The sequence below is a fragment of the Pungitius pungitius genome, chromosome 18 (genome assembly GCF_949316345.1).
Source record: "Pungitius pungitius chromosome 18, fPunPun2.1, whole genome shotgun sequence".
Classification (NCBI taxonomy): domain Eukaryota; kingdom Metazoa; phylum Chordata; class Actinopteri; order Perciformes; family Gasterosteidae; genus Pungitius; species Pungitius pungitius.
Window position 1 is genome coordinate 7,400,640 of NC_084917.1, and position 11,162 is coordinate 7,411,801.

The 11,162-nt window shown below is 42.8% G+C and overlaps 3 protein-coding genes across 3 annotated transcripts; 1 reads left to right on the forward strand and 2 right to left on the reverse strand.

Moving 5' to 3' along the window:
- Window positions 1-35: 35 nt before the first annotated feature.
- On the reverse strand, window positions 36-6,437 carry tmem120b (transmembrane protein 120B). Its single transcript, XM_037484101.2, has 12 exons — window positions 6,268-6,437; window positions 4,842-4,960; window positions 4,552-4,668; window positions 4,380-4,439; window positions 4,180-4,275; window positions 4,003-4,092; window positions 3,819-3,884; window positions 3,611-3,672; window positions 2,177-2,269; window positions 1,831-1,895; window positions 1,671-1,739; window positions 36-1,419 (listed from the first exon to the last, which is right to left on the reverse strand). Exons 1-12 carry the CDS (start codon window positions 6,328-6,330, stop codon window positions 1,303-1,305), a joined length of 1,017 nt encoding a protein of 338 aa, XP_037339998.1. The 5' UTR covers window positions 6,331-6,437; the 3' UTR covers window positions 36-1,302.
- Window positions 6,438-6,534: 97 nt separating this feature from the next.
- Window positions 6,535-8,737, forward strand: morn3 (MORN repeat containing 3). The gene is made up of 6 exons (XM_037484102.2): window positions 6,535-6,654; window positions 7,027-7,196; window positions 7,321-7,478; window positions 8,057-8,216; window positions 8,313-8,497; window positions 8,609-8,737. The coding sequence occupies exons 2-6, from the start codon at window positions 7,052-7,054 to the stop codon at window positions 8,711-8,713; spliced, it is 753 nt and encodes a 250-aa protein (XP_037339999.1). The 5' UTR covers window positions 6,535-6,654; window positions 7,027-7,051; the 3' UTR covers window positions 8,714-8,737.
- A 386-nt stretch (window positions 8,738-9,123) lies between these two features.
- Window positions 9,124-10,934, reverse strand: orai1b (ORAI calcium release-activated calcium modulator 1b). Its single transcript, XM_037484103.2, has 2 exons — window positions 10,640-10,934; window positions 9,124-10,523 (listed from the first exon to the last, which is right to left on the reverse strand). Exons 1-2 carry the CDS (start codon window positions 10,751-10,753, stop codon window positions 9,969-9,971), a joined length of 669 nt encoding a protein of 222 aa, XP_037340000.1. The 5' UTR covers window positions 10,754-10,934; the 3' UTR covers window positions 9,124-9,968.
- Between the last annotated feature and the right edge of the window lie 228 nt (window positions 10,935-11,162).

The following is an 11,162-nucleotide window of genomic DNA, read 5'->3' on the forward strand; positions in this document are numbered from 1 at the left end:
TTAAAATACTTTTTTGCTGGAGTAAGGCAGTAGAGATCTGACACTAGTGAAATGCAAAAAAAAAAAAAAAAAAACTTCAAACGACCATTAGACAGGAACAAAGATGTCAACTATGCCAAAAGCTTTGGGGTTGGCAAGGAGTTATTTTACACAAATATTTTATTTACTATGTTGACTGGAATTAGAAAAACAATAACCCTCCACATGTTCACTCGTCATTCTGCAGCTTAGTCTCACAGTACCAGCACTAATAGCAGCATTTGATACAACATTTTGTAATGTGATGCAGAAAAGTAACAGTATGTTCTTGGTTTCAGAAGTTCAAAAACCATGTTTACGGCTTTGTAATAAAGATGAAAGAAGTTGGACCATTAGTGAAACTGATAATTAGTTAGCATTCATTTAAGTGGAACATAGCGTATGGTAGAGATGATGGGACTCATCCGAACACAGTTTAGGCGTTATATTGTAAACCAATAAATACAGTTATGGCTTTTGCAACCGCTGCCAGAAAGAGTAACACATTCCCTTACAGTCCTTGTTCTTTTGAGGAAGTGGGAAGACTATTTGAAAAAAAAACAAAAAAAAAAAACTTCTGAAATCGAGAGGCAGTCAAGTATCAGGTTCATGTTTTTTTTTTTTTTAAGTCGTCAACCTGTAGGTCAATTAAAAAACAAAAAACCTGTTAGCAGTGTAATAGCACAAGAGGGAATTCATAAGTACACATAAAACATTACATCATTCTAGAAATGAAGACAAGTGCCAAGTTGATAGTGTCCAAAGCCAGAGGCTGTTTGACTGGTGCCACGTCACAGAGGCACGGAGCACATGACAGACGTCAGCTCTTCAAAAAGAATACACAAAGCTGTATTCCGCTCCGTTGATCGTGTGCCCTCTTTCTCTTGCATATGATTTGGACAAAAAGACCAAATCATCCTCCTCACAGATTCATGCACGGACACAAACGCACAACCCGGAACAAACACCACATTGGTCCCGCTCCCCTTTGTATCTACAGGACGAAAAGCGACAAAACTGTTGGTCTACCAGGTGAACACCCCTTTGTGTCGTGACCTAGTGTGCAGTGACATCAACGTAGGCTCGTTAGAAAGCAGAAGGCCGGGTGAGGGGGGGGTTTGGGGGTGGGGGGGGGCAGATACTGGCCGTTGCCGCCATCAAAGAGTCTTCTCCTGGCCTGAACCCAACGCTGTAAATCCACCCAGCTATTGTGTGCGCGTCGCTTCAAAAGATTTACTGGCCATTTGGGAAGACTTTTTTTTTTTCTCTCTTTTTTTTCCCCCCTCAGTCATTTTTTTGCAGATTATCCTGGTTTTTCTGAAACTTTTGGTGGACGACTTTTAAAGTGGTGAGACAATTCCCAAGGAACAGGACGAGAAACGTCAGCGCCAGCATGAATACCTGGAAGAAAAAGGATATAAAAAAATAAAAATAAAAATAGAAATCAGAAGAAACTACACTGTAGGAATTTGACAGCGCTCGCACATGTTCAGTACGTGTGGATGACATAGCGGCAGACAAACCTTTCTGCACATATTTGGACCTCAGTCACCAACTCTGAATACGGCCTTCTATGTGTAATCAAAAGGAGCCACTTCTTTTAAACCAAACAATAGACATGCGAGCGGCGTATCTGCCAGTGGGGGCCTTACTTGCCACTCCTTACAGTCCTCACGTCCTCCCAAGCGAAACAGGGTCACCGAGTTGTACAGCTGCCAGAACTGTGGAGTGAAGTAAAGAGGGAGGCATTATCCTTCAGCGAGAGGAGTCGCACATTTTGCTTTGATGCACACTTGTTTTTCCTTTACTTACATGGCCAAAAAAGAGGAACGGCAAGAGAAAGGTGAGGCCTCGCCACATCCAGGACTGAAACCCCTCTGCAGAGACACAACAGTGTAACCGGGACCATGTGACACACACAGTATATTAAAATACTTGAATGAATGCTTGCTGTGTTGGTATCCACTCGACAATCAGAGTTGGTTTAAGGAGCAACGTTGACCAAAGCACTCAAACAACCGCTTGGCGGCACACCGATGTTACCACTATTTTCTCAAGACTCTGACCTTTACCCCAATTGTCCAGACATGGTGATGCAGATGGCTCCAGGAGTTCAAAGGATCAAAACGGCTACGACCAAAAATAGCTCCCAACGTACCCACTGTGAGGTCCAGCTGATTCCTCTCCCCCAAAGTCCGCAGCCTGTATAAGCAGCCGCTCTGGTAGTAATACTGGAGGAACTGAACAAAGCCTGGAAGACAACAAAAAAAAGAAAAGAAAAGACAGAGGTCAGATTACCACACAGCCTGTGAGTGGATGAGCAGACCAAATTGGATCATTGTGTTCTTAAAAAATAAATAAAAAAACAAGTCACATTGTCTCAGTTCAAGCTGAGGCTGCGTCTTTTAACATTTACTTCTCACTGAAAACGCCGACCACAGAACTGTGTCACATCACACACACGTCGCCATGTGATGTTCCAGATAATTACTTTAACCCCCACCACCACCACCACGTGTGTGCAACATGACCTCCCTGCTGTTATTCTGGTGAACCATTGTGGCCTTTCGTTAATGTGACTGTTATCAGCAGGCGAGTGAGGACGCACCGACAGTGGAACATGGGCAGCGCACAGAGGCAAAGCACCGGTCACGCTGAAGGGAAACTTGAGCCTTGATTCATGTTACAGGACATCAGGTTCAATGACGCAAACTGAAATGAGTCGGTTTAAACATCCGTTTTTAAATTTGAGGAACTTTGCATTTACTTCCCCATAATATTTTAGATGTAAATGATCTGCTCAACATTTACATTTTCAACAGATATTCTGTGTAGATTTAGGTTGTGACTTCTGGCAAGTTTCTTCAAATATTATATATATATATAAAGACATGAACCATAGATCTCAAGCCTTCACTATTACAATCGCAAAAATAAAGTCTTCGTGTTATAGTTGGATATTAAATTAAACAGTTTTATAGTAAAAGTTAAACAGCTACTCTAACCTTTGGTTTCTGGACTCTAGTTCAGACTAAACTAGAGACTTTGACTACAAATGACCATCATGTACACCATTATCTGCACAAAAACCCATACTATCCGTTAAAGAAGTAGAGAAAATAATTGACCAATGAATCAATGATAAATAATCATTAATTGTTCCGGTGTGGAAATACAGAGATGCATGTGCAATAACGGTTCATCCTTCTCTCCTACAGCTGGCCTTTGTAACCGATGACGCAATCTTGACTGACAGCGCCAATGTCCCATGGTGTGGCGTCAACCAAACCCAGTAGAAAGGTTATGGGACAACAAAAAGAGGGACCACACGTTCCCTGTTCATACAAAGGAATTAACTGCAGCATTCTGAGAATTTACCACCACATGTTTTATTCAAGTGAAAAAAGGATTCCACCAAACAGACCGAAATAGATCGAATGAGGCGACTCAACACGAAGTGCAGATTTGGTTGAACTGCAGGCAGAATAAATCGTAATGTTGCCGGTGATGACTCAAACAACATGGTGACTGAGAGAGCCTTCCCCATGTAGTACACACACTCAGCAATGAAACAAGCACGTCCATTTCTTACTCTGATAGATGGAGAAGGCGAGGAACTGGCTCCTGAACATCTGGTACATGGGCCCCTCTGGCCTGTGGAGCAACACAAGTGTAAACATAAAGAATGTGCAGCCTTCAGTGCCTTCACAGTCACAGGCCTGTGCACGTCGGTGCTCAAGTTCAAATGTGAAAGCTGAAACAATGTTCCTCAAGGAAATATCAAAAAGACAGAAACTCACCAGGTGAGCATCACACCCGACAGAAAGGTGGATACGTAATGATGGGACACCCACCAACCTTTGATCCTAGAGAGCAAAAAGGACAATGAGAATACTTTGCCGTTTATGAATCGCCCCGGTCACAGAATCCATGAGCCTCTCTTTGCGTGAACTGGTGCTCTGACGGATTGACGTCACAACATACCTGGAGCCGTTGCTCATCAGGATGCTTTCCCTTATGGTCAGTGTGCAGTAGTACCACACCAGTAAAAAGTTGAAGATTTCATCAGTGACTCTAAGATAGAAAATACAGAAAATAAAAAAATAGCGAGACACCCTCTGGATTTGAGCAAGGGGGGGGGGGGGGTGTGAGTTCTCTCACCGGTAGTTGAGAAAGAAGAGGCAGGTGATTGCTCCAAACATCAGGATTATCGTCATGTAAAGCTTGAACTTCTCGTACTCGTCTTTGTAGGCAAATCTATGGGGAATAAATTGAGGTCAGAATGAAGATGGAACATTTACTAAAACCAAAGTCTAAACCATGCTGTTCACACCGCCCCTAAGGCTGAATATTTGACACACTTTGCCTGGTCGCTGAGGAGTGTGACGTTCACGTTGCCGAGGACCAAGTTCAGGTACAGCCTGAAAACACACAAAAACCATCATTAAAACAGACGGAAAATAAATAAATACATATATAGTGTCTTTAATGTAGTTAATGTAGAGTGAATTGTCAACAAGAAAAAGTATTGACCCGTTTCTCTTTGGCAAGTATGCTTCCATATCAAAGAACACGCTGGCCTTTTCTTTGATTTGTGACCTGATATCCGTTATCAGTTCCAATTCCTTCTCGTCACATGTTTTTGAACACCTACGGAGAAAAGAGGAAAATCAGTGGAATTATTTTTTTTTAAACTTCCACACAACAGGGTAGGCTTTGTTTTTCCATGAGCCCCAAATAAACGATAGTGTAAACTATGTAATCTGTATAAACTGAGGTGAGAGTAGATGATCGGCTTTCTGCCCCGATCGAAGAACACTTACTTGGTCAAGCTGTACCTCAAGTCTTTGAGGCATTTCCTCTGTTTACTGATGGCAGTGCTGCAAGTGGTCTGAAGATTGGTGAGCTCCTCAAGTTTCTGTCTGTATATTTTGTGAGTTTCCTAGTAATCAAACACAAAATGTCAGCAAAAGCAACTTTTTAAAAATAATAATAAAGAAGTACTGATGGTCGAATTAGTGATATTCCATAGAAAAGACTTTAGAAAGTTTGAAAAGATTCTTGAAAGAATAGAACAGCTTGAACGGAGTCTCTATTAAGCAAATAGACATGATTTGACCTGCGAAATCGGGTTTTGACCTTTTCATCAGAGGAAAAAACAGCCAGTGGCGTTATAGGACACTGGGAGATGCAAATGTCAGTGTGTATGCATTAAATGATGGGCAACCAGAACATAGCTTTCCCAAATTCCCCCATAAGCACTGGTTTATGATGCGTTACTGGTAGAAGTAATGCTGTGGTCCTGTGCCATCGTTCATTGGCGTTGAAAAGGCACACAACAAACACCATCTTTGACTGTACAAACTGAATTTCATTTGGCTCCTGAATCTGCCAAAAAAGTGAAGAATGAAGAGAAGATATACCAGATCTAAATGCTGACTGAGACACTTAACAGACATCCAGACCTTTGAGATGGGAGAGGAAGCTGCCGGTTATTCGCACTGCAAATGGTGTTAAATAAACGTGCACAGTGCATGTGACATGGCAGCTCCCATAATGTAAACATGCAACTGGCCAATTATTAATAAAACGAGATGTGTTATTCTTAAACAAGGTTTACCATGAGTCAATCAACAATGGGAATCACCAAGCGCTTTTAAAACCACAATCCCAACAGTTAGGACTCATACACTATAAAATATACTTTCTGTAAAAGGAAGCAACAGACAGAAGTATGGATGCTCGTGAACCCAATCTAATCCTTTCATCGCTTTCTTACATTATCGTATCAAGGTGTTTGCCTAACAGCGTGGCCATGGCCAAAGGTGATGCAGTAAATATTTAAGATATATATTTTTTTCTGGAGCGAGAGTGTGAAGTTGCCTGCGAAGCATCGGTGTGACTTGGGTAACAATCGGTTAACGTCATCGTGGATCGTACGAGCAGAACTACGCGCTGTTGTTAGCTAAGTAGCGTTAGCCGCTGATTAGCCGCTGGACGTGAACCCTGTTGCTAATGTTAGCGGTTGTAAAACGCGGTAAAAGTCGATACGATGATGGACATCCAGTGAGAAAAGAAAGACCCATTAGATATTTGTACTAACTGCAATATAAGGGGTTTAAAGCTGGGCTGAGAATGAATGGCGAATAGGGGAAAAAAACGTCCCAACTAACGCAGTCACACGAGTGTCGGCTGTCAAGAGGGATCCCGAGACCCGCTGTGTGTGCTCGCTTTCCGGTCATCCGTCACCTGTAATTGTTGATATTCTTCGTCGATCTCCTCCCACTCCGCTTGAAACTTGGGTTTGGACATTTTGGTAAAGTCCGAGGAGGAGGAGAGCAGCTTCACAAGATTTCGCCCTGTGCTCAGACAGGCTGACTGTCAACTCTTAAGCTTTTTAAAATGTGCCTTAGAGCGCATGCGCGCATCGTAACTGCTCTGCCTCTGATTGGCTTCTGCTTGTTGCTGCTATTGGTTGGGCTGGTAAGGATGTCAAGATAAGCCAATCAGAGGCCGTAAGGGGGTTGACCAGAATGCATTTTCAATAATATGACAATATGAAGCAAAGTCAAGACAAGACAACCTTCGGACATGTAAACACAAAATCAAATTCAAAGAAATAAAAATGTTGTAAAGGTAAGTTGGGCCTCCTAGACACATTTAACTCAAAGATGAGTATGAGCCAAACAAAGTTACATTACACCTTTGTGTTGCTAGGATACAGCGAATGCTTAAACTAGCTCGCTCGGTTTCGGACACTAGTTAGAAACGTCCAACATGTTGTTTTAATTTATTCGATATTAACATGTCTTGCGATTACAAGCGGTTTGAGTTTAAGTCATCTGCCCCTACACATCGCTAAGGTACAAGTAGGCTACTGTTAGTCGGTGATAGATTAAGTCACACCGTGCAGTACAACGTTACTAACTAGTGAAAGTTAACTAAGCGAGGGAAAAATGGGTCCAACACGTACGGCGTCATGGCAGTCACGTGTTATTTATGTTACAGGGGTTTCATCAAGCTACTTCTAGTCATGCCGTACATTAAAACATCTCAAACCAATCGGCTTTCAAAAACATTTTTGGATGCAAAGTCACAGAAATGTGGACTGCGGTGCACGGTTTTCTCAGTCGATGGAAATGAATACACAGGAGAGTGGCTGAACAACAAGAAGCATGGTGAGATACTTTTTCATGTGTCCACTGAATAACATAAGAATGTGTAAACATGTCTTTTCGAAGCATCAGCATGTCATAGTACATGTCACAGTAGCTAAAAAGTTTACCTTATTATTTTTTCAAGGGAAGGGAACTCAAGTGTGGAAGAAGTCTGGGGCCATATATACTGGAGAATGGAAATTTGGAAAACGCGATGGATACGGTACCCTCAGTGTGCTGCTTCCTGAAACAAAGGAGTATGAAAAGAAGTACTGTGGTGGATGGGAAAATGGAAAGAAACATGTATGTATGCTGTTATACACTCACACTGCAACAGCATTGGTGCAATAAGAATTATCCAGCCACATCACGTATTAGGCCTATTAGCAAATTGTATACTTTTTCTGTTGTTTGTAAGTAGACAAGAACAGTTGAATAAAACGTATTTAACCATGGTTTTCATCCAAATTCAAAAATGCTTCTTTCAATCACTACTGCAGTCACAAAATGAGCATCCCCTTCATTACATGCATCTTCAGTACTCGAACCCCTCTATCTCAAGCGCACCCGGTGCAAGTCATCAAGGGCGTCATTAGTTCTGGCTCAGGGTTTGTTGAGAATGACTTTTGATTGCATTTGTTACATGACACTGAAGGGTTCCGGGCCTGCATTAGTCATTAAAAGTATTCATTTTGTTTTGAATTCGGATAAAATAGTAGCTCAATATGGGTTTTCTTGAACTACTCAAACATTTCTAGTGTAATTTGTTTATTGCAGAGTTGAGAAATGGTATATCTTGCCAATGAACCTAATGTACATTGGGGGTTCAATAATTTTGATGTGACATATGGTGCATAATGATTTTTTAATCTCCTTTTTAGGGGTTCGGAACGCAATTCTACACAAACTCTGCTGTTTATGAGGGGTGGTGGCGTGAGGGCCAACGAACTGTCTGGGGAAGGATGTGCTACGAGAGTGGAGACGTCTACGAGGGAGAGTGGATGACGGATAAGACTCACGGTCAGGGCACCATCCGATTTGGTAAGACCAAATTGACTTTCTGTATCGTTATAATAAAAAAAATGGGTGAGGCGAGCTGGTGGGTTTTAACATGTGGCTTTCCAACTTGTGTCCAAGCAAATGGAAATTGGTATGAAGGCACATGGCGGGAGGGCAAGAAGAACGGTAACGGAAAGTTCTACTATTCTGACAAAGGCCAGATTTTTGAGGGCTTTTGGGTGGATGGAGCGGCAAGGTGCGGGACGCTGTCGGATTTTGGGAGGAACGAAGCACCGTCTGCGACAAAGTATCCCATTCCACAGGTACATTTTTTAAATTGCAGATACTTCTGAGTTGTCTGCAAACGCTCTGTAGCCACTTAGTCACTTTATTTTAGTGGATTAAAATATACACTGTATTTTTTTTTTTTCAAGCTACAACTGATGGATATGAAGTTGGTATTGAGTGAAGCCAAGTCGGCCTACCTTGAGACGGTCAGCAGCGAGTTTCCACTCTGTGACAAACTCCCAAGGAAATAATAAAAGAGCAAATGCTATTGTATTCATGCAGCTTTGTCGGTTTTGTCAATATATTTACAATGAAACATGTTGTACTTGCTTTTGGTGTTCCAAATGACTTAGTACAGTGTTATCCTTTTTACTTGTGACTCTAATTTACCATTTACACAAATGACGCATTTCAATACTATTATGTGGAAAATCCACATCCACTTTTTTCTTGCAAGGACTGAGGTAACATAAACCATTGTTGTATTTTCAATATGCTGCGCTCTGACCAGAACCATCACATCACCAACCCACCCAACGTGTAATTATGAGGGCATATGTTCACCTGCATGAAGCAAGATGGCACTAAACATCCCACTGGCTTAACTTTGACCTCTGACCTGGTACCTTGTCCACTACACATTGTTGACTCAGATGGATTGTTTTTTTCTCAAACATTTTTTAATATAACAAACAGTTAAATGAAATTAGACTGCTTAATAGAAAAGCAATCCATGTGACCTCGAAGGCAAAAAAACAACAAGCTAATTCCGCACACGCAAGACAAGTGAAGTGCTCAGGCTTTACAAAAAGAACAAACTCTGCATCAGGGGGATAAACTGTTGGGGATCAAGTTCTCTAATTAACTTAACACTTGTCTGTGTCGTAATACACGTATGACTTACTCAGCCTGTTAATAATAGCAAGTTGGTTACATGGACCCATCCAAATGATTTAGTCTAAAACTTTGGCACTTAGTATAAAGGTTTCTACAGCTTGTGCTGCATGTGTCAACAACTATAATATTGCGGTTTTAGCAGATGGTGAACTATTCTACACAAAGCCAGCATTACAAAAAAAAAAATCAGTTGACCGTACAATAGTGTACTCCATTCATAAGGTCGAAAGGGTTAAATACTTGTGGTTTACAAAACAAAAGGCAATATGTGATTAACAAATGCAGTGTTCACTAACAAATGGGTAAATAAATGCAGCAAGATTTCAAGTTATTATTCCGATGTCATCCACGATGATGGAGCTGAATCAAGCCACTGTCATAACTAAGACTTCATTTAAGACTTTCCAATTTTGAGTCATGCACTACGGTAGGTTTGAGAGTTCGGTCAAATACGTTTTCTAAAAATAAAAAATAAACTTTTCACAAAAGTAAAGTTTACAACACAGGTGAGGTGACATCTGCATACCTTAAAAAATAAAAATAAATCAGGCTCTGGCTTGGGCAACCACCAAGCGGTCAGAGTTCCACCATAGATGCATGTCCACCTCACTATGGGAAATGTGAGCTTGGAGACTGCAAAATGTTAGAATCCCCTCTGTTGTCCAGCTCGTTTTGTAGCCTGGTGAGATTAGAGAGCTCTTCCAGCTCCTGGAACTGTCTGTCAGTCTTGTGGCTGACCAAAGAGCGGTAGAAGTGCACAGCGAAAACTATGAAGATTAAACCGAAGGGGACCATGATCGAGGTGGAAGTGATCGCAGCAGCAACACCAGCTGAAATCGTGGCATTGCTGGACTTGGGCTTGACGGGTAAAAATTTAACCCAGCAGAGTAGCACCACTTCGGCGAGGAAGAGTAGCGTACCAATAACTGTAGAAAAAGCCCACGCTAGTTCAATGTGTCGGTGCATCCGCTCGTGGGGAGACTCCTGCACGCAGTTGAGGTTGTGGACGTTGCTGACGGCCTCGATGTTGGGCAAAATGCAGGTGCTGACCATCAGAGCGAACAGGTGGACGGCCACGAGCACAGTGGTGCACGCGCTGAAGGCGATCAAGAGAGCGGGCGGGTAGGGATAGCTGTTGTCCAGCTGCACCTCCACCATGGCCACCTGGAGAGAAGTAACAACGGGGAAACAACTTCACACACGTGACCACGCCATGTAACACGACGAATGAATCCGCAGCGCGGGGCGAGCGGGGGTTGGTCTTTTGAACACAACATTACCATGGCAAATCCGGAAAGCAGGGCTGACGTCCGACTGGAAGCCTTGAGTTTAGCTCGACTCAGGTACAGCTTCCTCCAGGACAGAGCCTGCAGCGAGTGCTCGTTCGGGCTCATGTCGCCGCTGTCGTCGAAGGACCGGGGCGAGCCGCGCCGACGTCGTTTACCTGTTGTTACTTTCGCGGAACGACACACAAACAAGCGTCCAACATGCCAACAGTCTTCACTTACGGAGCCTTCAACCGCACCAGCTGACGGAACTGCGGAGGATGTTTTTTTTTCTCCCCCCACCACAGGTCAGCGGCATGTTGTGCCGCGTGGACTACATTACCCATGAGCCAGCGCGCTCCGTGACCAAACATCCGGAGTCAACTGACGGTTGCGTTTCCTCTGTGATGGGATCGCGAATCAAAGCTTTAGGTTAATGCTGGTGTAATTACCACATCCGATGTGTGGTTAAATGTCAAATTATGGTATTAATGTGAACGGGCTGGTACGGCGGTTCACGTGACACGTAACGGCCAGC

Excerpts from the sequence above, each read along its gene's own strand:
- tmem120b (XM_037484101.2), bottom strand. The coding sequence starts at position 6,330 with ATGTCCAAACCCAAGTTTCAAGCGGAGTGGGAGGAGATCGACGAAGAA. Across the intron at positions 4,669-4,841 it reads TTGAGGTACAGCTTGACCAA|GTGTTCAAAAACATGTGACG; the intron begins GTAAGTGTTCTT and ends TTTTCTCCGTAG. Across the intron at positions 1,896-2,176 it reads TCAGCTGGACCTCACAGTGG|AGGGGTTTCAGTCCTGGATG; the intron begins GTACGTTGGGAG and ends GTGTCTCTGCAG.
- morn3 (XM_037484102.2), top strand. The coding sequence starts at position 7,052 with ATGCCGTACATTAAAACATCTCAAACCAATCGGCTTTCAAAAACATTT. Across the intron at positions 7,197-7,320 it reads GCTGAACAACAAGAAGCATG|GGAAGGGAACTCAAGTGTGG; the intron begins GTGAGATACTTT and ends TATTTTTTCAAG. Across the intron at positions 8,217-8,312 it reads TCAGGGCACCATCCGATTTG|CAAATGGAAATTGGTATGAA; the intron begins GTAAGACCAAAT and ends CTTGTGTCCAAG.
- orai1b (XM_037484103.2), bottom strand. The coding sequence starts at position 10,753 with ATGAGCCCGAACGAGCACTCGCTGCAGGCTCTGTCCTGGAGGAAGCTG. Across the intron at positions 10,524-10,639 it reads TGCTTTCCGGATTTGCCATG|GTGGCCATGGTGGAGGTGCA; the intron begins GTAATGTTGTGT and ends ACTTCTCTCCAG.